General features: G+C 65.7%; 3 protein-coding genes across 7 annotated transcripts in view; all 3 read right to left on the bottom strand.

The window, feature by feature from the left end:
- Window positions 1–695: 695 nt before the first annotated feature.
- On the bottom strand, window positions 696–9,342 carry LOC138066114 (uncharacterized). 3 transcript variants are annotated; one of them, XM_068933553.1, is made up of 3 exons: window positions 9,243–9,342; window positions 7,802–7,919; window positions 696–2,126 (listed from the first exon to the last, which is right to left on the bottom strand). In XM_068933553.1, exon 3 carries the CDS (start codon window positions 2,057–2,059, stop codon window positions 881–883), a length of 1,179 nt encoding a protein of 392 aa, XP_068789654.1. In that variant the 5' UTR covers window positions 2,060–2,126; window positions 7,802–7,919; window positions 9,243–9,342; the 3' UTR covers window positions 696–880. The 3 variants fall into 3 exon arrangements, with proteins under 3 accessions (XP_068789654.1, XP_068789651.1, XP_068789653.1); XM_068933550.1 differs by lacking the exon at window positions 9,243–9,342 and adding an exon at window positions 8,345–8,816 and having other exon boundaries at window positions 7,802–8,310; XM_068933552.1 differs by lacking the exons at window positions 7,802–7,919; window positions 9,243–9,342 and adding an exon at window positions 4,476–4,511.
- Window positions 9,343–9,351: 9 nt separating this feature from the next.
- Window positions 9,352–13,265, bottom strand: C2H8orf82 (chromosome 2 C8orf82 homolog). The gene is made up of 3 exons (XM_068933554.1): window positions 13,103–13,265; window positions 11,107–11,155; window positions 9,352–9,937 (listed from the first exon to the last, which is right to left on the bottom strand). Exons 1-3 carry the CDS (start codon window positions 13,253–13,255, stop codon window positions 9,498–9,500), a joined length of 642 nt encoding a protein of 213 aa, XP_068789655.1. The 5' UTR covers window positions 13,256–13,265; the 3' UTR covers window positions 9,352–9,497.
- Window positions 13,266–16,716: 3,451 nt separating this feature from the next.
- The window catches only part of ARHGAP39 (Rho GTPase activating protein 39), a 175,290-nt gene continuing 164,016 nt past the window's right edge, over window positions 16,717–27,990 (bottom strand). For all 3 annotated transcript variants that reach the window (XM_068933527.1, XM_068933530.1, XM_068933529.1), the window contains 5 exons: window positions 24,616–24,689; window positions 21,610–21,809; window positions 20,793–20,884; window positions 20,208–20,377; window positions 16,717–20,077 (listed from right to left, as the gene is read on the bottom strand). In XM_068933527.1, coding sequence (XP_068789628.1) covers window positions 19,883–20,077; window positions 20,208–20,377; window positions 20,793–20,884; window positions 21,610–21,809; window positions 24,616–24,689 — 731 coding nt within the window. In that variant the 3' untranslated portion in view covers window positions 16,717–19,882. The remainder of the gene's footprint in view (window positions 20,078–20,207; window positions 20,378–20,792; window positions 20,885–21,609; window positions 21,810–24,615; window positions 24,690–27,990) is intronic.

Below are 27,990 nucleotides of genomic sequence, written 5' to 3'. Positions count from 1 at the left end.
GCGCCGCGACCGTGTGTCTGTTACCGAGGGGGTTAAGGGGTTTAATCGTTTCCAGAGGCTGGTGGGGTGACGAGGCGGATTTGTTTTGGCGTTATTTGCTATCAGCTCCCATAGCTTTCCTCCAGGCAGCCTCCGGCCACACAGCCCCCCCCCCCGCCGAAACCCACCACAGCAGGAACGGTATTAAGGTGGGATAAACAGCACTAACTGCCGTATCGGCGCTGCCCCAACAGCACCAGTTTAAAACCCACGCGATGAACGTGTTCAGCGATGAACGCTGCGTGTAGCAGCGGGGTCCTAATCTGAGGTCCTTCCCCAAATGGGCCCCCTTCTCGTCCCTGAACAGGGGAGATGCCAGTGCACCCCCTCCGCGTCCTGGGGGACACACGGGCACGGGAGCCGCGGAGCCCAGCAGGTCCCTCCCAGGACCGGTCACAGCTCCCATGCCGGAAAAGGGGCCCGTATCATGCTGTCCCCGAACGCCAGCCCCCCATCCGCGCGGCCCGTCCCGAGCGGGATCCCGATCCCCCCTCGGGAACGCCCGTGTGAGCCCAGCGCTGCTCAAAGGAGGTGCCGGGCCAGGGCCGCGGGGACCTGAGCCCGGCCGTGCCCAGCCCCGCACCATGTCCTGTTGCGCGTGCGGCGCCCCGGAGCGCTGGCTCCCGCGCCGGGGAGCACAGGCAGAGGCTGAACCGCGTGGTGCAAAACCACTTTACTCCACGCCAGCAGCAAAGGAGCCTCGTCACCTCCCTCCAGCCACACCGACGGCGTCCCCAGCACCGCGGGGCTGCGGCACAGCCTGCCCCACGTCGACGAGAGCCAGCCCGGGTGCGACAGTGCCAGCAGCCGGCCCGGCTCCCGGCCACGTCCGTCCGTCCGTCTACAGCAGCCACGTGTCCGAGTGTTGGGTGCAGTAGCAGGACTGGAGCAGCAGCGCGTCCAGCTCCTTGTACGGCTGCTCCCGCCAGTGGGGCAGCAGCGCCTGGTTGTTGAAGACGCAGAGGTTGGGGGTGCCGGCACGGAGCAGGCTGTAGAGGCAGGCCCAGCGGCTCTGCAGCGCCAGCCGCGTCCTCCGGTTCAGGATAATGCCCCGAACCGTCTTCTTGACCCGCAAGGCACGCAGGGCGGGCAGGTCGAGGCGGCAGAACACCAGCCCCCGGCTCTGCGACACGTCCAGGTACTCCAGGGAGCGGGACTCGAGGGCGTAGGACATGCCCAGGTCCTTGACGGGCACCAGCACGTGGAGGACGAGCGTCTTGAGGCGAGGCAGCGCCCGGGTGAGCTCCCGCATGATCTCGGGACAGATGCCCTTGAAGCTCCAGAAGTACTTGAGCTCGAGGGTGTGGAGGTGCTGGAAGCGGGTGAGCGTGGCGACGGAGCGCGCCGACCAGTCGAAGGGCAGCTTGGCCCGCGCCAGCCCCGGCGCCTTCCCCAGCAGCTTCTCCAGCAGCGCCTGGAAGCGGCTCACCTGGTCCATCTTGGCCAGGCTCACCTGGGCCATGCTGCAGGCGCCGGGCGGGTGGACGTCGGGCGGCTCCAGGTGGGTGAGCGTCCAGTTGAGCTCGAGCTCGCGCAGCTCCCCGCAGTGCACGCTGTCCAGGAAGCTCGAGAGGAACTCGGCCCACTTGGCCTCGTGGTCGCCCAGGTCGAAGCTGGCGCGCAGGAGGCGGGGGCTGGCGCGCCGGGAGGCCAGGTGGAAGGCGTAGCGGTGCACCCAGGCTTTCCAGCGCTCAAACTCGCCGGCGGACACCAGCACCACGTCCACGCCCGGCTGCGCAGCCCCGAGCCTCATGAAGTCGGCCACCCTCCAGAGCCGGGCCGTGCGGATCAGGCGGCTCCAGGCGCCGCACACCAGCGCCGCCGTGCACTTCTCCACCTCCGAGAGGAAGGAGAAGACGTGGAGCTGGCAGTCTTCGGGCAGGCGGCTGAAGGGGAAGTGGGCCGGGGCTCTGGCTCGGCGGCGCGGGCGGACGCGGGCCGAGCGTTGCGAGCCGGCCCCGGCGCGGCGCGGCGGCGGAGCGGGGAGGTCTCGCTGGCTGCGCTTCCGCTTCCGAGGCATCGCGGTGGCGCCTCGCTGGGCCCCAGCGGTCAGGGGCGCTCGGCTGGGCGCCCGGGGCGGCGGGCACCTGCGGGCAGACGCGACCCCCTCGCTCATCGTCGCCCGGGAACCGACGCAGGGTTCCCGGGTTTTATCACGGGAGGCGGCCGCGCTCCAGCCCCGCAGCCAGGCGGCTTGGCCCCCAGCGAACGCTCACGACCCCCCCTCTTCGGGGCTGCCCGGCCCCTTCTCCCCCCCTGCTGCTCCCCGCTGCTAACCACCCCTAAAACCCTTCCTTGTGTCCCCCCCCACCAAAAACTGCCCCTGCCGGTGACACCATCTCAGCCCGGCTGCTCCAGCCCCCGCCCCAAACCAGCCCCGAGCCCCGGCAGACCCCAGTGTCAGGGGGCTGCTGCCCCAAAGGAGAACCTTGACCCCCCTCCTCGTCTCCTACGGACGGGGCACCCCCCCACTCCCCCCAAAGGAGGACCCCAACCCCCTCCTCATCTCCTACGGACGGGGCGCCCACCGCTCCTCCCCCAAAGGGGGACCCCGAACCCCTCCTCCTCTCCTACGGATGGGGCGGCCCCCCCGCTCCCCCCTCGAGGGGGTCCCCGACCCCCTCCTCGTCCCCTACGGATGGGGCGCCCCCTCCAAAGGGGGATCCCGACCCCCTCCTCGTCTCCTACGGATGGGGCGGCCCCCCCGCTCCCCCCTCGAGGGGGTCCCCGACCGCCTCCTCCTCTCCTACGGACGGGGCGGCCCCCCTACTCCCCCCCAAAGGAGGACCCCAACCCCCCCCTCGTCTCCTACGGATGGGGCACCCCCCGCTCCTCCCCCAAAGGGGGACCCCGACCCCCTCCTCGTCTCCTACGGACGGGGCGCCCCCCGCTCCCCCCCCAAAGGAGGACCCCGACCCCCCCCCTTGACTCCTACGGACGGGGCACCCCCCTGCTCCCCCCTCGAGGGGGTCCCCGACCCCCTCCTCGACCCCTACGGATGGGGCGCCCCCCCCAAAGGGGGATCCCGACCCCCTCCTCGTCTCCTACGGACGGGGCGCCCCCCCACTCCCCCCCCAAAGGAGACCCTCGACCTCCCCTCCTCGTCTCCTACGGACGGGGCGCCCACCGCTCCTCCCCCAAAGGGGGTCCCCGAACCCCTCCTCGTCCCCTACGGACGGGGCGGCCCCCCCGCTCCCCCCTCGAGGGGGTCCCCGACCCCCTCCTCGTCCCCTACGGATGGGGCGGCCCCCCTACTCCCCCCCAAAGGAGGACCCCAACCCCCCCCTCGTCTCCTACGGATGGGGCACCCCCCGCTCCTCCCCCAAAGGGGGTCCCCGAACCCCTCCTCGTCTCCTACGGACGGGGCGACCCCCCCCGCTCCCCCCTCGAGGGGGTCCCCGACCCCCTCCTCGACCCCTACGGATGGGGCGCCCCCCCCAAAGGGGGATCCCGACCCCCTCCTCGTCTCCTACGGACGGGGCGCCCCCCGCTCCCCCCCCAAAGGAGACCCTCGACCTCCCCTCCTCGTCTCCTACGGACGGGGCGCCCACCGCTCCTCCCCCAAAGGGGGACCCCGACCGCCTCCTCGTCCCCTACGGACGGGGCGGCCCCCCCGCTCCCCCCTCGAGGGGGTCCCCGACCCCCTCCTCGTCCCCTACGGATGGGGCGGCCCCCCTACTCCCCCCCAAAGGAGGACCCCAACCCCCCCCTCGTCTCCTACGGATGGGGCACCCCCCGCTCCTCCCCCAAAGGGGGTCCCCGAACCCCTCCTCGTCTCCTACGGACGGGGCGACCCCCCCCGCTCCCCCCTCGAGGGGGTCCCCGACCCCCTCCTCGACCCCTACGGATGGGGCGCCCCCCCCAAAGGGGGATCCCGACCCCCTCCTCGTCTCCTACGGACGGGGCGCCCCTCGCTCCCCCCCCAAAGGAGACCCTCGACCTCCCCTCCTCGTCTCCTACGGACGGGGCGCCCACCGCTCCTCCCCCAAAGGGGGTCCCCGAACCCCTCCTCGTCCCCTACGGACGGGGCGGCCCCCCCGCTCCCCCCTCGAGGGGGTCCCCGACCCCCTCCTCGTCCCCTACGGATGGGGCGCCCCCCCCAAAGGGGGACCCCGACCCCCTCCTCGTCTCCTACGGACGGGGCGGCCCCCCCGCTCCCCCCTCGAGGGGGTCCCCGACGCCCTCTCCCTCCTGTTCCCCCCCGAGGGGGCCCTCGCCCACCTCCTCTCGCCCAGGGACGGGTTTTGCCCCCCACCCCCGGTCTCTCATGGCGGCGCGGGGGGGGGCGGGACCCTTCCCCTTCCCCCACGCCTTGTCGCCGCCTCCCTCGGCCCTGCCCGGGGGTCCGGCCGACCCCGACCCCAGCCCCAGCCCCGGTCCCGGCGCCCCCGGCCAGGCCCGAGGCCCCGCCGTCCCCATGGCAACCGCGGCGGTACCTGCCGGGGCGCCGCCCGCCGCCATCCTGCCGCCGCTTCCGGGAGCCGAGCGGCGCCCGCCAGTGACGTCACGGAGCGCGCCGGCCGCCGAGCCAGGGGCGGGGCCTGGCTAGAGCGTCGCCAGGCGACGAGGGCGCCGCCGCGGGCAGGCGGGGGCGCTGCAGGGCCCGGGCCGGGCAGAGCGGGGTCACGGGGGACCCCAACCCCGGGGGACGGGGGGGACCCCAAACGGGGGGGTCTCAGGGGACCCCAAACCTGGGGGACATGCGGGACCCCAAACGGGGGGGTCTCGGGGGACCCCAACCCCGGAGGATGGGGGGGACCCCAAACCTGGGGATCACGGGGACCCCAAACCGGGGGGGTCTCAGGGAACCCCAACCCCGAGGGACATGGGGGACCCCAAACCGGGGGACATGGGGGACCCCAAAGTGGGGGTCACGGGGGACCTCAACCCCGGGGGATGGGGGAGACCTCAAACCCGGGGGACATGGGGGACCCCAAAGTGGGGGTCTTGGGGGACCCCAACCCTGGGTCTCAGGGGACCCCCAAACCCGGGGTTCATGCGGGACCCCAAACCCCAGCTCTCAGGGGACCCCAAACCCGGAGGACGTGGGTTACCCCAAACCCGGAGGTCATGGGAGACCCCAAAACTGGAGGTCACGGGGGACCCCAAACCGGGGGGTCATGAGGGACCCCAACCTCGGGGGACATGGGGGACCCCAAACCGGGGGGTCTCGGGGGTCCCCCAACCCCGGGGGATGGGGGGGACCTCAAACCTGGGGGTCATGAGGGATCCCAAACCCGAGAGGAATGGGGGACCCCGAAACAAGGGATCATGGGGGACCCTAAATCCCAGGGACATAGGTTACCCCAAACGCGAGGTTCACAGGGGACGCCAAACCTGGGGAACATAGGGGACCCCAAACGCGAGGAGAACGTGGGGAACCCAAACCTGCTGTCATGGAGAACTCCAAACCTGGAGGTCATGGAGGACCCCAAAGCTGGGGACATGGGGAACCCAAACCCAGGGGAACATTGGGGACCCCAAACCCACTGTCATGGGGGACTCCCAAACCTGGGGACACGGGGGTTCCAAGCCCCAGGGAAATTGGGGGGGGGGACCCCATACCCAGGAGGGAATGTGGGGGTCCCCAAACCTGGGGACACAGGGAGACACTGTACTTGGGGAGAGATATGGGTGTCCCAAGCTGGGAGGAGGCTTATGGAGGTCCTCAAACCTGGGGGAGACACGGAGAGACCCCGTACCCAGGGAGGACAGATGAGGTCCCCAAACCTGGTGGCTCACGGCCGTCCTGACCCCAGGCAGGACCCGACTGTCCCCGAAATCAGTGCGAGCCGGTCGCCCCGAGCTTTATTACCCGCTTTCAGCGGCGGCACCCGGCGCGAGGGCCGGCAGGATGCACGCCAGGCCGCTGGGCGCCACGGCCGGCAGCCCCCCGCTCGGCGGCGGAGCAGCAGGAGGAGGAGGAGGAGGAGGAAGCAGCCCACCAGTCCCCCCGCTCGCAGCCAGGCCTGCAGCCAGCGCAGTCGCAGTCCCCCCCAGCCTGCGGGGATGGGTCTCAGCGACCCCTGAAACAGCCCCCCCCTGCCCTGATCCCCCCCAGCCTTAGCACTGCCGAAAACACCCAGCCCCGATCCCCCTGGCCTCGGCACCCCCAACCCCCCCCCAGTCTTCATCCCCCCCAGCCTTAGCACCCCCGAAAACACCCAGTCCTGATCCCCCCCAGCTCTGATACCCCCGAACCCCCCCAGCCTCGATCCCCCACGGCCTCAGCACCTCCAAAATCCCCCCCAGCCCTGATTCCCCCCCAGCCTTGGCACCCCCGAAAAGCCCCCGGCCCCAATCTCCCTCTCCCAACTCCCCCCACCCCCATCTCCCCTGGCCTTGGCACCCCAAAAACCCCCAGCTTTGATTCCTCCTGTCCCCCCGTCCCTGGCCCCAAATATCCCCTGGCCCTGATCACTCTGGCTTCGGATACCCCCCACCCTGATCCCCCCCAGCTGGGGTGCTGGGTGCAGGGTGCTGGCTGTGGGGTGCTGGGTGCAGGATGCAGCACACTGGCTGTCCAGCACCAGTGGGGGGGGGCAGGTGCTGGGTGCAGGATGCAGGGTGCAGGGTACCAGAAGAGGGATGCAGGATGCAGGCTGTGGGATGCAGGGTGCAGGACGCAGGGTACTGGGCATGAGATGCAGGGTGCTGGGTGCGGGATGCAGGGTGCAGCACGCTGGGTGTCCGGCACCAGTAGTGGGGGGCAGGTGCTGGGTGCAGGGGGCAGGGTGCCAGAAGAGGGATGCAGGGTGCTGGGTGCGGGATGCAGGGGGCAGGATGCAGGGTGCCAGAAGAGGGATGCAGGCTGTAGGGTGCGAGGTGCAGGGTGCTGGGTGCAGGTAGGGGTGAGGCGCAGCCCCTGGAGGCTGAGCAGGGGCTGGGGGGCGGCACGGGCCAGGGCGCGCAGCCGGCTGTGGCTGAGGTCGAGCAGGGCGCGGGACGCAAGCCCGGCCAGCGCCGGTCTCCTGCAGCCGCTGCGGGCGCATCCCCGCTCAGGCCACGCCGCCGCAGACCCACGCCACCCGGCCCCGGGCCACCCGGGCCGCCGCGGAGCGGTGCCGCCGGCCACCCCTGGCACCGGCCACCCCTGCCACCGGGGATCACGTGCTGCTCGGGTGCACGATACCAGGGTGCCTGTGCACGCACACACACACACATGCACACACAGGTGCATGTGCGCGTGCACACACGCACACGCATGCACGCACACACACGTGCACGCACGCACACACACACAGGCATACGTGCATGCACACGCATGCGCACAGGCATATGTCCAGGCACACGCAGGCACACACACGTGCACGCACACACACGTGCATGCACAGGCAGATGTGCACGCACAGGCAGATGTGCACGCACGCACACACGTGCATGCACAGGCGTACCTGCGTGCGCGCACAGGCATACGTGCAGGCACGCACATGCACGCACAGGCATACACGCATGCACACACGTGTGCACGCACAGGCAGAAGTGCACGCACACACACACGCCTGCCTAGACATAGGTGTACACACGTGCGTGCACACGCACACACATGCATATACACACACGTGCACGCACAGGCATACGTGTGCACACCCCCCCCCCCCCCGCACAGTGGGCACGGCCTTTCCCCCAAGCCCCGCAGCCCCCACCTGAGCATCCCACACCAGTGGGGCCCGGTGGGCGCGTGTGCACGGCGCTGTACGTCCCCCCCCGCGCCGCACCCTCCTCCTGCCCCCGGGGAGGGTCTCCGTCACCCCGCTCTCACCTGCAGGTGTTCGAAGGTGAAGTCAAGGAGCCGACTGACCCGGTTGCCAGGCAGGTAGAGCACCCGCAGGTGCCCGAGACCCTCGAAGGTGCCGCCGGCCAGCAGCCGGGCACCCAACCTGGGGACGTGGGAGACCAACCTGGGCATGTGGGCGCCCAACCTGGGCACCCAACCTGGGGACGTGGGCGACGAATCTGGGCACGTGAGCAACCAACCTGGGGACGTGGGTGCCCAACCTGGGGACGTGGGTGCCCAACCTGCAGATGTAGGCACCGAACCTGTGGATGTGGGAACCTAACCTGGGGACGTGGGCACCCAACCTGTGTATGTGGGCGCCCAACCTGGGGACATGGGCACCCAGCCTGGGGATGTGAGCACCCAACCTGCGGACATGGGCACCCAACCTGGGGATGTAAGCACCCAACGTGCGGACGTGGGTGCCCAACCTAGGGACGTGAGTGACCAACCTGTGGAAGTGGGCGCCCAACCTGGGGACGTGGGCGCCCAACCTGAGCACCCAACCTGGGGACATCGGCGCCCAACCTGGGGACGTGAGCACCCAACCTGCAGACGTGGGCGCCCGACCTGGGCACATGGGCGCCCAACCGGAGCACCCAACCTGAGGACAGGGGCGCCCAACCTGTGCATGTGGGCACCCAACCTGGGGACGTGGGCACCCAACCTGGGGACGTGAGCGCCCAACCTGGGGACTCCGCCGTGGTGCCGTAGCAGCAGTGGGTGGTGGCAGAGCACCCCCGGGTGCCCAGCACCAGCAGGCCTGGGAGCAGGATGGGCACCAGCGTGGGGGCGAGAGGGGCCAGCTCAGCGCAGGGGCTGCAGGGGTGAGACCAGAGAGGCGAGGGGGCTGTACCCCGAAACACCCCAGGAAGGGGTGCTGGGGCCCAGGGACCCCGAGCTGCCCCGAGGACCCCATGTGCCGTGGGACACCCCTGCCCAGGGTGCGAGTTCGCGGCGGCTGCATCCGGCCCCGGTTTCATGGCCTATTCCGAAAGCCGCAGCATTTCCAAGCGGCTTAGCAGGGATTTGGGGCTCGGCGCTCGCGGGGGATTGGGTGCCAGGCGGGGGCTGCCAGGGCTGGGGGGGGGGGGGGCGTCTGCGGGGGTGCAGTGCTGTGCACCCGCACGCATCCAGCCACGGCACCCGCAGCCGGTGCTGCACGGGCACCCGCACGCATCCAGCCACGGCACCCGCAGCCGGTGCTGCACGGGCACCCGCACGCATCCAGCCACGGCTCAGCACTCATCGCAAACGCCGCTGTGCGATACACGCCGCTGGGCAGTGCGCGCCGCCGGGCCATGCACGGTGCTGCGCGATACGCGCCGCCGGGCTGTGCGCCCGGGGGGCTCGAGCGCGGGGTCGCTCTCCGGGACCCGGCCGAGGCAGCCGGCGCTGCTCTAATCGCAGCCTGCGCCTCACTAACCGCTCTCCCCAGCGGCGGCGGAGCCGGGGGCGCAGCGGGAGGCTCGGCACGGGCCGCGGGGAAGCAGGTCGGCGGCAGCGCGGTTACGGAACGGCACGGAGCTGCGGGAAACAGTTTCGGCAGTTTAAACTCGCGGGTCACAGACTTAAAGGCGGCACCGGCCCGAGCCGCCTGGTCTCTGGGACGCGCACAGCTGGCATCCGTCAGCGGAGGCTCGGCTCGTCCCGCCGGCGCGACCGGGCGCGGGGGTACGGCTCAGCCGCCGGCGCGCATGAGGGGCACCAGTTCGTTGGTGAGGTCGTAGCGTCGGCCGCGCCAGGTGAAGTGGGTGGGCGGCCGCGCGGCGCCCTGGCGGTACTCGAAGCAGGGGCTCCACTCGAAGGCCAGCGCCGACTTCACCAGCCCCACGCCGCCCGCCTTGGCCGGCGCCGGGTGGTAGAGGCGCCCGTTCTCGGGCAGCACGGCCAGCCGGGACGGCTCGAAGGGCACGACGAGGTGGTCGCCCCCGCCGCAGTAGGACAGCACGTCGGCGTCATCCGGGCCGGGCAGCAGCTGGGTGAAGACGATGGGTCGGTCGTCGCAGCGGACGAAGTTGCGCTCGCGGCCGCAGGGCGAGATGTAGGGGAAGTCGGCCTCGTAGCGCCCGCTGCGGTTCGGCTGCAGCTGCTTGAAGAAGAAGGCGAGGAACTTCACGTCTGCGGAGAGGAGAGAGAGGGCCGTCGGCGCGCGCCGGCTCCCGCTCCCCGAGGGCTCACGGCCGCTCTGCACCGCGAGGGCGGGAGGGCAGAGCTGCTCCAGCTGCGGAAAACCACTAATTAGGTGGGACCCCGGCCCCACCATCTCCCTTAACGACCGCCGCTGGTGGCCTCGACCTCCGCTGGTGGCCTCGGGCGACCCAGATTTGCCTCTCCGGCACGAGACGCGGGCTCCGGGCTCCCCGAGGGATGCTCGCATCCCCCCCCCCAGCCTGCCACTACGAAGGAAGCCAGCCACGAAGGGACACCAGCCCCGCTCCAGAGCCCGCCCGGGCCCCATCCCTGGCGAGATGAAACCCGCTAAGAGGGGTTTTGCCGCAGGCTCTGCCCATGGAGCGCAGGGAGCGCTCAGGGATTACTGCCCAAATCCTGTTTTGCAGCTAACGGCGGAAATATCACTGCATCTTAAAGCCCCTAAAGGCCCCGTTCAGAACTTAGCGGGGGCTTTGCTGCAGCCTCTGACTGCTGGGGCCGATAACCGACGGACAGCAGATGAAGAGACACCGCCAGGGCAGACGGGCTGAGCTTTACCCGCCGATCCCACCGCCGCCTGCGCCACGCGCCCGGCTCCAGGCCTGCTCGCGAAGGAGGAGTTTCCCCACAGCCAGCCCCGGCTCGCCCCAGAGATCAGCCCACCGGGGTTTTAAGACCCCGATTAAGGATTAGAGCTGCAGGCGCAGGCTTTTAAAAGCTGCGTATGAAACGGGGATGAGCGTGGCTCTGGCGGAAGACAAAAGTCCCAAAGATGGGCAGAGCCAAGCCGTCCCCCTCGGGCAGGGAACAGAGAAAACGCTTTCGGGGCGCTTCAGGAGCAAACCGCAAACGGCAAAGCTGCGGCGCCGACGGGGCCGGTAGGCCCCAGGGCCGACCCACACGCAGGAGGGACAACAGGGTGCCCGGCGACACCGGGGCTCGCCTGCCCTCTCCTTCAGGTCCCCCACAGCCCTGGCAAGCGCTTTGTGCGCGGCATCGCGACGACCAGACCCTCTTTGCACCACTGGACAGGGATGGGAGACGCAAGCGAGGTTTAGCGTTTCCCAACTACGTGCCCGTCTGCTGGCCGCGGAGCAGCCGGCCGGGGCCCGCAGGCAGAGCAGAGGGGACGTTACCTTTGAAGCAGGTGATGAAGTTCTTCACTTTGGCATCATCCAGGAAAAGCTGCAAAGCAAAGAGAGCGCCGCGTCAAGACACAGGCGGGAGAGGGCTCCGAGCCGGGCAGCTCGGGGACGGGGCGGGGGGTCTCCTGGCTGGTCCTCCCCGTCCCCGCAAACGGCGGCGCCCTCCCTGCGAACCCGCCGGGACGCCGGCTCCCCCGTCGGTACCAGCCCCCCGCGCCGTCGCGTCGACTCTCCGACGGCGAGACGCCGTGCCGGCCTCCAATTCCCCGAGACCGTTAACGCGCAGGGCAGGCCGATGCATCTAGGCGGCCGCCAACTCCTGCTTCAGCGCTAATTACGACGCCCAGTTTTTTTTTTTTTGTTTGTTTCGATTAATTCATTATTACTTCGATTCACGGCTAAATTAAAGCGGGGGGGGGAGGGGGGGAAACAAACCCAACAGGAGTTCACGCTAGCGGAGCAGAGACCCCCGAGAGAGGGAAGGGGGGACGGGACCAGGCGGCGCTCTGCAGCCCCAGGCGCAGCGCGCTCCTCGGCGAGCCGCGCGGCAGGATCTCCTCTCCCAAGACGCTTAATTAATGCTCCATGCTGGACACTGGCCTGGCTGCAGAGATTTGGGGGGGGGGGGCCTGCATCCCCACTCCGGCTCCTGGCGATGCCAGGGAAGGGGCCGCTATTTGCCTGGTTTTGGGGGTCGCTATTTGCCTGGTTTGGGGGGTTGCTATTTGCCTGGTTTGGGGGGGGCCACTACTTGCCTGGTTTTGGGGCACTACTTGCCCGGTTTGGGGATCACTTTTTGCCTGGTTTTGAGGGGCTGCTATTTGCCCAGTTTGGGGGGCCGCTATTCGCCCGGTTTGGGGGGGGACCACTACTTGCCCAGTTTTGGGCCACTACCTGCCTGGTTTGGGGATCACTTTTTGCCCGGTTTTGAGGGGCTGCTATTTGCCCGCTTTGGGGGGGGGGGCGCTATTTGTCCGGTTTGAGGGGCCGCTATTTGCCCGCTTTGGGGCCATTATTTGCCCGCTTTGGGGGGGGGGGGGCTGCTATTTGCCCGGTTTGAGGGGCCATTATTTGCCCGCTTTGGGGGGGGGGCCGCTATTTGCCCGGTTTTGAGGGGCCACTTTTTGCCCAGTTTTGAGGAGCCGCTATTTGCCCGGTTTGAGGGGCTGCTATTAGCCTGCTTTGCGGGGGGGGGCGCTATTTGCCTGGTTTTGAGGGGCCGCTATTTGTCTGGTTTGGGGGGCCGCTATTTGCCCGCTTTGGGGCCGCTATTTGCCCGGTTTTGAGGGGCTGCTATTTGCCCGGTTTGGGGGGGGGCCCGCTATTTGCCCGCTTTGCGGGGGGGGGGGCGCTATTTGCCCGCTTTGGGGCCATTATTTGCCCGGTTTGGGGGAGCCGCTATTTGCCCGGTTTTGAGGGGCCGCTATTTGCCTGGTTTGGGGGGGGGGCCCGCTATTTGCCCGCTTTGCGGGGGGGGGGCGCTATTTGCCCGGTTTTGAGGGGCCACTTTCTGCCCGGTTTTGAGGGGCTGCTATTTGCCCGGTTTGGGGGGGGGCCCGCTATTTGCCTGCTTTGCGGGGGGGGGCGCTATTTGCCCGCTTTGGGGCCATTATTTGCCCGCTTTGGGGGGGGGGGCTGCTATTTGCCCGGTTTTGAGGGGCCGCTATTTGCCCGGTTTGGGGCCACCGTTTGCCCGGTTGGGGGGAGCCCGGGCAGGCAGGTCCCGAAGGCGGCAGGCGCCTGCAGGCCGCCCAGGGCAGGAGGAGGCGGCGGGCGCTCGCCGCGATCGCTCCTCGCCGGTACCGACGGGCAGCCACGACCTCGGCATGACCGTGTCCGGTGCGTCCGCCGGGCGACGCCGCCCTGGGGCCGCCCCGCTCCGTCAGCGGCGGCAACGAACCCGGACGGGGGGGGGGGGGGCGCTGCCGGCCCGGTTCAACCCCCCCCAACCCCAACCCCAACCCCAAACCGGTTGTGGCGGCGGCACCTGGCCCTGGTGGTCGATGTAGTAGAAGTACTCGCGGGTGCGCGGCGCCGGGCTCTGCCCCTGCCGGTAGCCGGGCGCGGGCCCCGCCGCCCCGCAGCAGCCGCCGCCGCCGCCGGCCGGCAGCCGCAGCCGCAGCGCCCCCGCCAGCCGCATCGTCACCGCGGCGGAAGTGGAAGAGGGCTGAACCGGAAGTGGAAGAGGGCCGCACCGGAAGTGGAAGAGGGCCGCGCCGGAAGTGGAAGAGGGCCGCACCGGAAGTGGAAGAGGGCCGCGGCGGAAGTGGAAGAGGGCTGAACCGGAAGTGGAAGAGGGCCGCGCCGGAAGTGGAAGAGGGCCGCGCCGGAAGTGGAAGAGGGCCGCACCGGAAGTGGAAGAGGGCCGCGCCGGAAGTGGAAGAGGGTCACGCCGGAAGTGGAAGAGGGCCGCGGCGGAAGTGGAAGAGGGCTGAACCGGAAGTGGAAGAGGGCCGCGCCGGAAGTGGAAGAGGGCTGAACCGGAAGTGGAAGAGGGCCGCGCCGGAAGTGGAAGAGGGCCGCGCCGGAAGTGGAAGAGGGCTGAACCGGAAGTGGAAGAGGGCCGCACCGGAAGTGGAAGAGGGCCGCGGCGGAAGTGGAAGAGGGCCGCACCGGAAGTGGAAGAGGGCCGCGGCGGAAGTGGAAGAGGGTCGCGCCGGAAGTGAAAGAGGGTCGCGCCGGAAGTGGAAGAGGGCTGCGGCGGAAGTGGAAGAGGGCCGCACCGGAAATGGAAGAGGGCCGCGGCGGAAGTGGATGAGGGCCGCGCCGGAAGTGAAAGAGGGTCACGCCGGAAGTGGAAGAGGGCCGCGCCGGAAGTGGAAGAGGGCCGCGGCGGAAGTGGAAGAGGGCCGCGGCGGAAGTGGAAGAGGGTCGCGCCGGAAGTGGAAGAGGGCCGCACCGGAAGTGGAAGAGGGCCGCGCCAGAAGTGGAAGAGGGCGGCGGCGGAAGTGGAAGAGGGCCGCGCCAGAAGTGGAAGAGGGCCGCGCCGGAAGTGGAAGAGGGCCGCGCCAGAAGTGGAAGAGGGTCGCGCCGGAAGTGGAAGAGGGCCGCGGCGGAAGTGGAAGAGGGCCGCGCCAGAAGTGGAAGAGGGCCGCGGCGGAAGTGGAAGAGGGCCGCACCGGAAGTGGAAGAGGGCCGCGCCAGAAGTGGAAGAGGGCGGCGGCGGAAGTGGAAGAGGGCCGCGCCAGAAGTGGAAGAGGGCCGCGCCGGAAGTGGAAGAGGGCCGCGCCGGAAGTGGAAGAGGGTCGCGCCGGAAGTGGAAGAGGGCCGCGGCGGAAGTGGAAGAGGGCCGCACCGGAAGTGGAAGAGGGCCGCGGCGGAAGTGGAAGAGGGCCGCACCGGAAGTGGAAGAGGGCCGCACCGGAAGTGGAAGAGGGCCACACCGGAAGTGGAAGAGGGCCGCGGCGGAAGTGGAAGAGGGCTGAACCGGAAGTGGAAGAGGGCCGCACCGGAAGTGGAAGAGGGCCGCGGCGGAAGTGGAAGAGGGCCGCGGCGGAAGTGGAAGAGGGCCGCGGCGGAAGTGGATGAGGGCCGCGCCGGAAGTGGAAGAGGGCCGCGGCGGAAGTGGAAGAGGGCCGCGCCGGAAGTGGAAGAGGGCCGCGCCGGAAGTGGATGAGGGCCGCGGCGGAAGTGGATGAGGGCCGCACCGGAAGTGGAAGAGGGCTGAACCGGAAGTGGAAGAGGGCCGCGCCGGAAGTGGAAGAGGGCCGCGCCGGAAGTGGAAGAGGGCCGCGGCGGAAGTGGAAGAGGGCCGCGGCGGAAGTGGAAGAGGGCCGCGGCGGAAGCGGAAGCGGGCCACACCGGAAGCGGAACCGACCCGACACGGGGGAGGCCGGGGGCAGGGGGAAGGTCCCTGAACGCCCCCGGACAACCCTATACCTCCCCTATAGACCCCCGTGCACCCCAAACACCGCCTGTGCATCCCCCATAGACCCCACTGCACCCCCTTAGCCTCCATATGCATCCCCTATAGACACCTATACATCCCTCAACACCCCTATACGTCCCCTATAGACCCCAGCGCACGCCCATAGACCCCATATACACCCCTTATAGACCCCAGTGCTTCCCCAACACCCCTATGCGTCCTCTGAAGACCTCCTGTGAAACCCCAAACACCCCCATACGTCCCCTATAGACCCCAATGTACCCCCTCAGCCTCCCTATGCATCCCCCATAGACCCCAGTGTACCCCAAACACCTCCTATGCATCCCCTATAGACTCCACTGCACCTCACCCTCTACACAACCCCTATAGACCCCATTTCATCACCATAGGCCCCCTATGCATCCTCCATAGATCCCAGTGCACCCCCCCGACCCCCATACATTCCCCAACAGAACCCAGTACACTCCCATAGACCTCCTATACACCCATCATAGACCCGCTGTGTTCCCCAAACACCCCAAACACCATATATATATCCCCTACAGACTCCAGTGCACCCTAGACACCCCCTATACATCCCCTATAGACCTCAGTGCACCCCTATGCACCCCTCCCAGACACCGGTGCACTGCCATGTACCTACAGACCACCGATATACCCCCTATAGACTGCAGAGCACCTCCATAGATGCCCTATAGACCCCGCTGCAGCCCTAAACATCCCTGATGCACCCATAGACCCCAGAGCACCTCATTTGCCCTGTGCACCTGTTGTAGACCACCTGTGTACCCCTATACATCCCATATTAACCCTAGTGTACCCCTATACACCCGACATTCCTCCATACACCCCCTGTGCACCTGCACCCCCATATATCCCCTACAGACCTGTGCAGCCCTACACATCTGATCCACCCCTAGAGACCCCTTGTGTACCCCTGTGTACCCCCTATAGACTCCAGTGCACCCCCTACCCCTCTTCTAAAACCTCTGTGCAACTGCATACAGCTCCTATAGACCCCCTATAAACTCCCCACAGATCTCCCCTTTGGCCCCCCCGCCCACCTGGGGTGTGTGTGGGGGGTAGAGGCGCACCCCATACATCCTGGCACGCACAGACTGCCCCAGGCACCCTGCGCTGTTGGGGGGGGTATACACCCCCATACAGCTTACATGGCCAGGGGGACTGTATACATACTCCTGTGCACCCTAGAGAGCCTGCACAGTATTGGGGGGGGGCATATACCGGCCCCCATACAGTCCTTTACACCTTTCATATTTTGAGGGGACCATATACATGTCCCTATACAGCTTGGATAGCTGGAAAGACCCTATAGACACCCCTCAATGGCCCTATATAGCCTGCATGGGCTTGGGGGGGGACCATACAGACACTCCTACATGGACCTACATAGCTAGCCCAGGCTTGGAGGGACCATATATACGCCATTACACAGCCCTATACAGCCTGTGCAGTACAGCTCGGCCCACGTGACCAGCCCTACGGTCCCTATACAGCCTGCACAGCATAGACCCCAAGGCACCCCTACAGACCCCTATACACTCCCGACGCACCCCTACAGGCCCCCGACGCACGCTCGATGCACCCCTGCGGGAAGGGTCGAGGCTGGAACGGCAGCCCCCCTCCGTGCCGGGACCACGATCCGCTCCAGGGTGAACGGCCCATGTGGCACAGAGACACCAGGCGGGGGGCAGTGGCCATATGTAGCTTTATTCACACAACATGGAGTCGCCTCTACATGTCCATGCGTCGTAATTACAGAGTTCGTCGGGCGACGGCGCCCGCCCGCGGAGGCCCCGGGGAGGGCGGCGGGGGCAGCGCTGCCGAGCCCCGCGCCAGGACCCTCCGCGGCCCCGGCCCTGGCCGCGTTTCGGGGCCTTCGGCCTCGCTGCAGCGCAGGGTGCGCCCGGCCCCGGGGGGCTCCTGGCCCATGCGGAGGCAGCGGCCGGCAGAGTCCAGCGCCCCTGTTTAGTGGTTTGGGTCGTTTGTTGTTGTTGTTTTTTAAATTGTTTTAATAATAAATAAAAACTCAATCCTAAAAAAAAAAACCAATATATAAAACCCAGGGTGGAGGGGGGAGGATTTGACTTTACGACGATGAGAATGCAGTCCGGACACCCGAAACGTGCGGCGCGGAGGAACCCGGGCTGCGGGGTGACGGAAACCGGCAGCGAGCCAAGCGGCTCCGGTGGGACATTAAAAACAACAAAAAAACAAAAAAAACAAAAAAACCCAAAAAACAAACAAGAAAAAGGAAAAAAAACAAATCTCTGTACAACTTCTGTGGCAACTCGAGGGAGGTGGGAGCCCCGGCTCTGCAGCGAGCCTGCCCCTTCCCACCCGACCCTGGCTCTGGCTCCGGGGAGCTTTGGGCGGCGGGAGCTCCAGTGGCTCCCGCTTCCCGCGCGGTTAAGCCGCTTGGCAGTGAGCACAGCTGGGATTCGGGGCTGAGGCCGCCGCAACGCCCCCCGCCGGCCCCCGAGCGATGCAAGGCCGACAGCTCTCGAGATCAAATAGCCTCTGGATTTAAAACGATGCCGTTAGCCAACGACCCTACGTAACCTCGCTCTCTGTCTAGCTCTATATTGCCCCCGGCGCGCGCCCCGTCCCCGCCGCGCCTCCTCGTGGCAGCGCCCCAGCCGGCGGGACACGCAAGGGTGGACGATCCCGTCCGGACGTCCGCCGTGCAGGCCCCTCGGGTACGGATGGAGCCGAAGGCACTTGCTCATCGACGCAGAGCCCGACAGTGTGGTATGGCCTGCGTGCAGGCTTCGCCCCCTGCTCTCCCTGGCAGCCCGGCCATGGCTGGGAGCTCAGGGGGAGTTTTCCGAGGCGAGACTAATCCTTCGGGTCCGGCGGTGATGATGGGCGCTGAGATGGTTCTGGTGGGGCCAGGAGGCGATGATGGGCACCATGATGGGTCCAGCAGGGCCAAGCAGAGATGATGGGAGCCAAGATGGGTCCAGCAGGGCCAAGCGGAGATGATGGGAGCCAAGATGGGTCCAGCAGGGCCAAGCGGAGGTGACGGGAGCTGAGACAGGTCCAGCAGGGCCAAGCAGAGGTGACGGGAGCTGAGACGGGTCCAGCAGGGCCAAGCAGAGGTGACAGGTGCTGAGATGGGTCCAGCAGGGCCAAGTGGAGATGACGGGAACCGAGACGGGTCCATTAGAGCCAAGCAGAGGGGAACGGGTGCCATGACAGGTCTGGAAGTGCCAGGCAGAGTTGATGGGTGCCGAGACGGGTCCAGCAGGGCCAAGCGGAGATGATGGGTGCTGTGATAGGTCCAGCAGCACCAGGTAGAGATAACAAGCACTGTGATGGGTCCGATAGGGCCAGGTAGAGTTGATGAGTGCCGAGATGGGTCCAGCAGGGCCACGTGGAGATGATGGGCTCCAAGATGGGCCTGGCATGGCCAGGCGGAGATGATGGGTGCTGTGACAGGTCTAGCGGGGCCAGGTGATGACGGGCACCAAGAAAGGTCTGGCAGGGCCAAGCAGAGATGATGGCTGCCACATTGGGTCTAGCAGGTCCCAGTGGAAATGATGGGTGTCAAGATGGATCTGGCAGGGCCAGACAGGGCTGATGAGACGGGTCCAGAGTGGCCCAGCGGCCCTACCAGGGCCCAGATGCAGGTAACGTCATCTCTGTGTGTGGAGACTCTGGCCCAGCTGGGAGAGGACGGTGGTGTGAGAACACGGGGCTGGCACCGGGTGGTGGAGGGGTGCCGGGACCTTATCCCAGTGCTCACTACTGAGGCTGCCAAGGAGCGCAAATCCCAGTGGGAACTGGCAACCACTGGTGGAACGCAGGTTGGAGAGAGCGCAAGAGCAGGCAAGGGGCAGAGGACAATCAGCGTGGAGGAATGCAGTGGGACGCGGGGCCCGTGCCTGAGCTCCACAGCCCCAGCTAGCTCTCCTGGGGGAGCCCCCAGCGACTGGGAGGCAACCGCTCGCTCCGGTCCTCCACACGGCACTGCCCCGTGCTCCGGGTGCTCGTCCTCTGCCGCAGCGCTGGATGGATGCTCCCGGGGCCGGCAGCGGTTCCCGCCCTGCAGCTGCACCACGGGCCCTGCTTTGCTCTTCCCGGCCAGGCCACATGGCGGTGTGGGGGCTGATGCAGCGATGGCAGTGGGAGGCTTTGCCCGCCGGCCGCCTTGCTCATGGGTTATTGCTGGTTCGGGGCTCTCGCCTTGCGGGCACGCTGGGCCTGGTCCTAGATCGTGGCTCCCGGTGCCTCGTGCTGTTTCTCTGGCTTTGCTCGAATTTCAGCCCTGGAGGCTTGGCTGGGCAGTGTCCCCGTGCTGGCCAGGATGACCCTGGGCTGGGGGAGCTCGTGGACCCGTGGGAAACAGCCCTAAGCACATGGAGACCCAGGAAAGCAGGAGATGCAGGGCCCTGTGCAGGAGCCCGTCGCGCTTAGGTTGGAAATCCTAAATTCGGGACTGGAAGAGCCCTTGGGAGGAGGCGCTGTCCTGAGGGGCTAAGCACCGCCGGGGCCCAGAGGCTGCCCGCGCCCTCCCGGCCCCAGCAGGAGATGCCGAGCCCCCGACGGCTCGCCGGGACACCCCACTGCTGCCTTCACTCGCCGGTGCGGCTGCAATGCCCGGGCTTGAAATGCCGCCCTGGAAAGCCAAGGACCGGGGCTCCCGGGGCACCCCTGAGCCAGCCGACCGCTCCGGCCGGCGGGGAGGAGGGCGGCGAGACAGCCCGAGGGCCGGGCGCGGGGACCGGAGAGGACGGACTGCCCTGTGCCCGGCGCTGTCCTGCTGCGGGGTCCGGCTGGCGGTCCTCGGCCGGGTCGGGTCGGGAGGGGGGTCGCGGAGGTGGGGTTCGGCTGCGGCTTTGCCCCCGCGCGCTGCTATAGGATGCCCTCCATGAAGCTGGTGTCGAGGTGCTGGATGAGCACCCGAATGAAGGACATCTCCTTGCGGGTGTTCTCGAAGATGATGCGTGGGTCGTCCGACTGGCAGCGCAGGCAGTTGGGGGCCATCACCATGGCCAGGTTATTGACGTCCATCTTGGTGACGGCCACGTTGGCCGGCTGCACGAACACCTGGGGAGAGGAGCGCGGTGGTGATGGGGTGGTGACGAAGCAGAGCCCCGCAGCCCCTTGCCTGGGGTCCCCCGCACCCCCGCGGAGGCAGCCGGCCTGGGACGGATGCCCCAGGGCGTCCTGGCCTCACCTGTAGGAAGCGGATGAGGTAGCACAGCACCATTTTGTTGATCCTGGGCAGAGAGTGGACGACAGCGATGGCTGCCTCGGGGTTCTCGTAGTGGGTGATGCACTGCTCGTAAAACTCGTGGGGGATTAGCGGCTCCTCCAGCTCCCGGTACCATAGCTTCAGCAGGGAGGCTGTGGAGGCAGAACGGGGCTGTGAGCTGCGTAGCACAGGAATACCAGAAATACCCAGCATGCAGTACGAGCTCCCCCAGCCTAGTCGATGGCCAGCACCCCCCGCAAGGCCTAGAGGCAGCAGAGAAAACCTGCAGGCACGACACGGGCAAGACGCGGCACTTCGCATGGTGGGGAGGTGACCCGAGCACCTGCAGGACGTGGGGACACCAAAACATACGTGGGTCCATGGGCCAACGGGACACGCTCATGGAAGAGAGATCCATGGGGGGCTCTCAGAGATGCAGCCGTCACCTTGGGAAATTCCAGAATCACCAATGGTGACTGAGCTCCATCCTGCTCTGCCTCCTTCCTCTGTCCTGCCCCGCGGCGGACAGGCCCCCGCCGGCCATCCCGGCCCATGTCGGGTCCTCACCAGGAACGTGAGGGTCCTCCAAGCCCGTGGGGATCTTCCACTGATCCACCTGCAGCTTGAGGGCGTTGACTTCATCGATGTCCCCAGGTACTCTGCGCAGGAGAGATGCTCTGTCAGGGGTGCGGACGCCACTGGCCGGGGTCCCTTTGATGCAGCCATGAGCCCCGCCGTCCCCACCACAAGGCCGAGAGCCCCCGCTCAGGAGACCCTGGGGCCACCCACCTGGTACCCCCAGGATTTTGGGACCCTGGGGTGCGTGAGGTGCTCAGGAAGAGCTGAGCACAGATGTCAGCTGTGGATGGGGCAGTGTTAGGGACCAGTCGCAAAAACACAATGCCGTGGGGACGCGGCATCCCACTGTGACCGAGGTACGGGGATGGGGCAGAGCCTGAGCCCTTGATGTGACATGTAGAGCAGAGGCCGTCATGGGCACCACGGGAAAGGGCTCGCTCCAGCCACATGAGCTGATCCTGCTGTGGAGAAACCTTGGGCCTTGGGGCCAGGAGAAGGCATAGGGGGCTGCTGTTGGCTTCGAGAAGGAACAGGGATGCCTACGGAGACATGGCAGAGCAGCCGGCCCGGGGCACGACAGGACCCGTGGCTCGGCATGGAGACACCGGCAGCGTGGCCACCATTGCCCACCTGCAGGTGTTTGTCCAGAAACAGAGCCCTGCGGCGAAGGGAGTGCTTGCAGAGCTGAGGTGACCCATGGCCCCAGCTTGGTCTCAGTTTTCCCGTGCCACCAGGGAACCCGTAGTGCCCTCCCAGGGAGCCAGTGTGTCCCAGGAGGATGCTCTGGCTGTGCCTGCGCGCCTACCTGAAGATGCCCTCAGTCTGGTCGCCGTTGAGCGCCAGCACCTCCTCGGACAGGCGGGTCTGCACCCAGGGCAGCTGCCGGTCTGGGTATCGCTCCTTCTGCATGTTGATGATGTCCTGCAGGGAGCTGCCGAACATGGAGGGGTTGAACACGGCGTTCTTCGCGTGCCGGATCTCCTCGATGTTCGGCTTCTTCAGGCCCTGCGGAAGACAGAAGGGGCACTGCGGCGGAAGTGCGTGGCCCTGGGGCTGCCCGGCTCGCGGCTCGCCACCGGCATGCTTAGAGCTACCCCCAGCATCCCTGCCTGTGGCGCTTGGCCAGGGGCACCGTGCCAAAGCCCTACGACATGGGGAAGGCAACAGGGCCAGTTTTCTGCCCGCCATTTCGATTCGACACAGCCGCCGTTTCAGCTGAACGTACTGGGGGCGAGCCATGCCTGAGCTCAGCCCATGCGCAGGGAATGGGGCTCTCCCCCAGCACTGGACTGGCCGAGCCACGCGGGACCCCGAGCTCTGCCTCCGAGACCGTCTGCCCATGCGTTGTGAGCCGCTCGGGGCCAATGCGAACTGCCGCGCCGCGATGCATCCTGCATGGGAAGCAACAGTGCTGCGGGGGAATTGGCATGTTTTATCCAGCAGCTGTTGCATGCCTGCTTAGAGCTGGTTTGTTGGGGCCAGTGAGGGACCCCGTGCACTTCACGGTGCTGGAAATACCAGGGCTCCCTTTCCAGCTGGATTGGCGGTTTGGTCACAGGAGGGCACTGCTGCCCTTCCTGCCGCGCAGGGGATACGCGCTGCAGATGTGTGCTGATGGGATGCACAAGAGGTGCAGGCAGTGGCGGCGCGCACGGCCGGATGTGCAAGAGGAGGTGCGCGCCGCGGCCACGTGCGTGGCGGGATGCGTAAGAGGAGATGTGCGCAGCAGCCATGCGTGTGGCAGGATGTGCAAGAGGAGGTGTGCGCCGTGGCCACGTGCGTGGCGGGGTGCGCAAGAGATGTATGCCGTGGCTGCAGCGGGATGCGCAAAAGGAGATGCGTGCTCCAGCCACATGCATGGTGGGATGCTCAAGAGGAGGTGTGCGCTGTGGCCACATGCGCGGTGGGATGCACAAGAGGAGGTGCGCGCTGCAGCTCACACCAACCGATGAGCACGTGGTGCTGAGATGTCCTTCCAGACTCCTACCCTGGCCCTGCCGGCAATTCCTCCCTGGGAATTGCCATCAGCAGCAACACCACAAACGAGCGGGAGCCAAAACGGCTGTGGCACGTGCACAGGTGAGCCTGTGCGAAACCTGAGTGCTGGTGCACGGGAGGACACCGAGATCGGCCGCGGCTCGGCCTGGCAGCAGCCTGGGGACACTTCATTGCCCCTCTCCATCTTTTTTATAGCACGACAAATAAGCAAGCTGATGGGCAAGTTATCCAAAACAGGGAGTAGGAGAAATGCAGCAGGCACGGGGCCGGCATGCGGCAGAGCGTAGCCAGGGAGGCTGCTCGCAGCGCTGCCCAATGGCTCCTCAGAGTCTCCCATGCTCAGACCTGAAAAATTTACCCCCTTCCACTATTAATGGGGAAACCACAAGATCCCCGACAAGTCAAAGGATGGTGTCTTTCAGCCGCTTGGGAACAGGGAGCAGCCATAGAGGTTTGGGGGATGCAGCTTAGGGTTTTCACCATGGTCCTTCAAGGGGGAGATTGCTACCGAGCCAGTCACGGCACAGGACATCCTGCCTGCGAGAAACCCAAGGGTTGGGGAGTGGGGAAGACATGTCCTTTAACTGTCTGCATATTAATCCTAGCAATCTGCAAGGACAGTTGGAGATACTCGCGTATGAGATGGCGGCTGCTGGAGCGATGGAGCCCAGAGGCAGGGCTTGATCTTTAAGGAGGGAACAGCAAAGAAGAGGGGAAAGAGCACGTCAGTGACCACCTGACGCCACAGATAACCCCAGGGCCACGCGTGCTCACACGGTTCAGTTCAGCCTTGCAAACTCCAGTGAGGCTAGCGAAGGGCGCTGCTTACAGATCCCCGAATTTCCCCAAGCCGAGGTGCCCCAACGCCCGGGGAGCTCTCCCGGTTCCCATACAGAGCAAAACCTTCCCCCAAGCCGGGACCTCCGGAGCCGGAGGCTGTTTGTCCATCCTTGCGTTTAACAGCAGTGAAGAGACCTTCCTCCCGGCCAGCATCGTCGTCCGCAGCACCCTTGGCGCATAGCCAGCCCAGGAGGTCTCCATCCTGCTGCGAGAGCAAGGGGCCACCTTTCCGCTTATTTGATGACTTCCTGCTGTTTGCCCAGATTCTTCCAGCAGCGGTTTCCCGCCCTGGGAGAAAGGACGGGCCGCAGGGCGCATGCAGAGCTCAGCTGCCCCAGGACGCCTCTAAATTTCATTTACGCAGAGCATGCAACGACCCTCACGACAGCGAAGCAGCCCTTCCTCCCTTCAACCAGAGCAGCCCCCGGGCTCCCAGTTCAGGGCATAATAAATATTGAGCGCAGGAAATTAATCCGCCATCTAGGCTGTTTCATTTAATAACAAGTTAGCAGCAGCCCTGAAGCCAGCGATGGCCCCGGCGCTCCTGCCAGCTCTCTTCCCGTTTGGGCAACGGCTGGTCTGGAGGGGATTTGATGAGTTGCAATTTAATTAAGCCAACTGCTGAGTGATTCTTGCGAGGCACGAGTGAACCTGCCTGGCGGGCAGAAGGCAGCCGGGGCGGAGGAGCGTCCTCGCCGCTGCGCCTTTCCTCGGCAGCAGGAGCAGCAGCGAGCCAGGAGGAGCCAGTGGAGGCGAGACCTCGGCCATTGCTCCCGGCTGCCCCGGCTGCTTCCTGCACCGTGGGACGCCCAGCATCGCACAGGGGTTCCCTGCGTCCGGACTCGCACGTCAAACCGGCCCTTGGACACGCAGGTCCTGGGGAAGCGGAGCGTGCCGTGCACTTTCCTGCGCTTCTTCAAAAAAGCTGCAAGACAATGGAAAAGAAACAAGGCCGCGCGAGGCCGGACGATACCTTCTTCGCTCCCGTCAAGGCTGCTTTCTGGAGCTTGTTGTAACAGTACTTGGCGTAAGTGCTTATTGCCACCCCTGTGAGAGAAAACAGAGAGCAGAGTCAGTGCCGGGGCAGCACGGAGGTCGGTACCCACCCAGCACGTGCGGCCGAAAACTAGAGCCGCGTCCTGCCCTCTCCTTCTCCCTGGCTTGTCCTTGCTCGCTCTGGCAAAGAGCTGCTGGGGCCTGTTTTTCCACCCGCTGCAATCCTTTCGGACCCCTTCGCCCAGGGCTGCCGGCAGCTGTCCCCTTCTGCGGCCGTCGCTTCCCCTGAACCAGGTTAGTTCCACCCAAACCAGCTGGGGACATCCCAGGATCCTGGCAACAGCTCGAGGGACGTTTTATTTTTATTAGCGTCCATCACGTTTACCGTGGGATGCAGCCAACGGTGCCACCACGCAACGGTGCCCCATTACAGTTTTTTCCACCATTTTTTTCCCCGGGTGCCAGCCAGGCTTGCTCACGCTGTACTGACACAACCTTACACGTTGGTTTTGTCTTTTTCTTTCACGCTTTATTTCGTCCCCGTTTCCCTGGTGGGACACCCAGAGCCAGCAACTGCACAAGGAGCTGCTGAGAGGCCGGGGAGCCAACGATTCCCGGTATCCAATCTCCAGGGCCATCCCCATCGAGGGAAGGATGGCCACGACGGGTAAGAGGACACCAGGAGAAGACCTCCCCGTCCCGCAGGAGATGCCACCCTCACCGAGATGCCCGGCACCCTCCCAGGTGCCGGCTCCACTGGCCACACCAGGGTCCCTACTGGGACCCATCGGCCCCTCTGCTGCCAAATCCCTGTTAAAGGGTAAAGACATTTTCATCTAATGGAAATTGGATGCCTTGACAGCTTGATGACATCTCCTGGTAGCTGCGGAGTGGAGGGAGATGCTCCAGCTGCTCTGGGGGATCCCATGGCTCCCCAAGTGCCAGAGGCCGGAAGCAATGGCGGGTCCCAGCAGGTCCCCACTGGGCTTTTAGGACCTCCCAGGAGGTGTCGGCACCCAGGGCAGCCCATTAAATTCTTGCAGGAGCCTGAAAAAAAAGTAAAAAAGGTGTTCCCAGCTCTCCGTCTGCTGCAGCTCGTGATGGAGAGTGCTTGCGCGAGCCTGGCCAGCAGCCTGCGATCAGACCTTTAATCTCACTGAAAGGTGGATTCCTGGCACTGGGTCCTCCAGGAAAAGCAGCTCTTTTTAGCTGGACTGGCACCCGGAGAGCCAAAGTCAGGGTAAAGCGCAGTGGGGATTTCTCTCTTGCATGGCTGCTTATTATAGCACCGGCTGGGAATGGCCCCCAGCTGCTGGAGGGCAGGACAAAACCCAGCTTAGATGGTCAGGCCAAGGCGTGAGAAAGCAGGATCGACTTCTCAGGGGTGAGAGTCTTTAATCCAGGCTGGGACCCTCTCTGCTCATGCAGGCTTCGAACCACAGCACCAGACGGACAAGGAACAGCCTTGGCTTTGTTTCGACGCCACAACCTTCACATCCAGCCTGTCTTGGGGAGGGAAATGAGAGTCGCGCCCGAGCAAGCGCTCATGAACCATTAACAGAGACCATGCCCACGTCCGGCAGGTAAGCCCAATTTCTCTGACTCTCACACCAGGATAATCTACAGCAATCCACTCTTGGGGACTTAATTCGGATTTAATTTAACCTGGAAGCGTTGCAGATGCACCTTGTCGGTGCCTGATCAGCGTGGAGGAGGAGAGCTAAAAGTAGCAGGGAGGAACTGAGACTGCGCCTCCCTGGAGAGCACACGGGTGGGAGGTACCAAATGCACCCGCTCTGCCGAGCACGGCAGGTTTTTTTTTTGCTTGGAAACATCAATAACAAGGAGCAGCAAAGCGATGTACTGGCCTCTCTTCATTTCCTCACTCTTTGCAAAATCCTTGGGGCCAGGCTAGAAATGGAGTTTTTCGATTTCGTTTCGTATTTGTACAAGGAAGGAGGGAAAAAAAGTGCTTTTTTGGGAGGAGTCAGAGCGGCGTCGCTGCCTCGACAGCAGCACTGGCAGGGGCGCAGGCTCCTCCGGCGACTCGCCTGCCTGGTGATGAGCATCCCAACGTCCTGAATAAGTGCTTTTAACGTTAACATTGATTAAAACCATGCTTGGGGAACATGTGCGGTCATTTGCCTTTCCCTCCATCCCCAGTGCTATCATCTGCACGCGGAGAGGAAGATTTCTTTTATATCTTCTGCGCACGGGGCAAACCAGCCAGGGACGCAGGCTCCAGAGGCTGTCCGAGGGAGGATGGTCTAGGGGCCGGGTGATCCTGAACCTGGTCTCCCAATTTTGCACATAGGGGGAGTGCTGCGGGAGTCCAGCAACCCATCTTGCATGCAAAGCACGGGACAGACATCTGATGCGCCGCAAACGTCGTCTCAGCACACCGATCGTCAGCACTAGAGCGGTTGTGCCCTTGCTGACCACAGACGTCCTCTTGCCCCAGCGCTGAGGGCAAGCCTGGCTCCGGGTGGCTGCTCGGGCAAGGGTGAGCCAGAAGGCACCAGCTTTCCCCACCTGTACACGGGGCTGAGCTCTCCGGCCTGCAGCATCGCCGTATTTGCTCCTTGCTGCTGCGGCCCTGGCGTTGAAGGGCTATGGCCATCCCGGCTCATCCTGTTGCCGGGCTGAGCCCAAAATCCCTATCAGGCGCAGTGATTTTGTTGAAGCAGCCCTTCTGTTTTCAGAGCCCAGGGACTGGCAACTCATTACACATGTGGCTCAGTGCTCCACCTGGGGCTGTTGGGTCACTGAGTTCAGCCGCACTCTGGCCAGCCTCACAGGAAGCCAGGTCCAGGAGCTTCACGGGCTCATTTCTTCAAAATGCAATTACCCGCCTGGTCTGCAAGAGCACATGAACATGAGCCAGGAGGAAGAGCAAATCCGGGAGGAAGAGCATGGACAACACTCCATGGTGTTGCTTTGCAGCCCAAGCTGGGAGGTCCTCTGCCTGGCCCAGTTCAACCCAGGATGGTCAAGTGGTTTCACCTGGGACGCTCTGCCCTTATCAACTTCACCTTCTGCACTTCCCAGCACCCTTCTGGGCCCCTTTCCCACCTCCACCAGGTTTTTCCTTTAAGATAGACTCTGGTCTACGTGTTTCCAGCTTTGGGGAGTAAAACCCCCCCAAAGTGGAGACCGCAAAGGGAAAGGGGTATCTGCTGTGTGCCCTCCCGCCCCCCGCCTGCCCCTGAGGGGTCACAGGCTCCCCTTCCCCTCCCGGTCACAGTGCCGGGGACACTCGGGCCCCGATCGGGTTAATCTACCAGCACGCGGCAAGGAAAAACATAAGCAGCTTCTGTTCCTCTAAGTGGCTCCAGTTAATTAAATTCCTGCC

This window comes from Struthio camelus, chromosome 2 (assembly GCF_040807025.1).
Source record: "Struthio camelus isolate bStrCam1 chromosome 2, bStrCam1.hap1, whole genome shotgun sequence".
NCBI classification, from domain to species: domain Eukaryota; kingdom Metazoa; phylum Chordata; class Aves; order Struthioniformes; family Struthionidae; genus Struthio; species Struthio camelus.
Note: the sequence above shows the minus strand (reverse complement) of the source record. Positions and strands in the feature narration are given on the sequence as shown.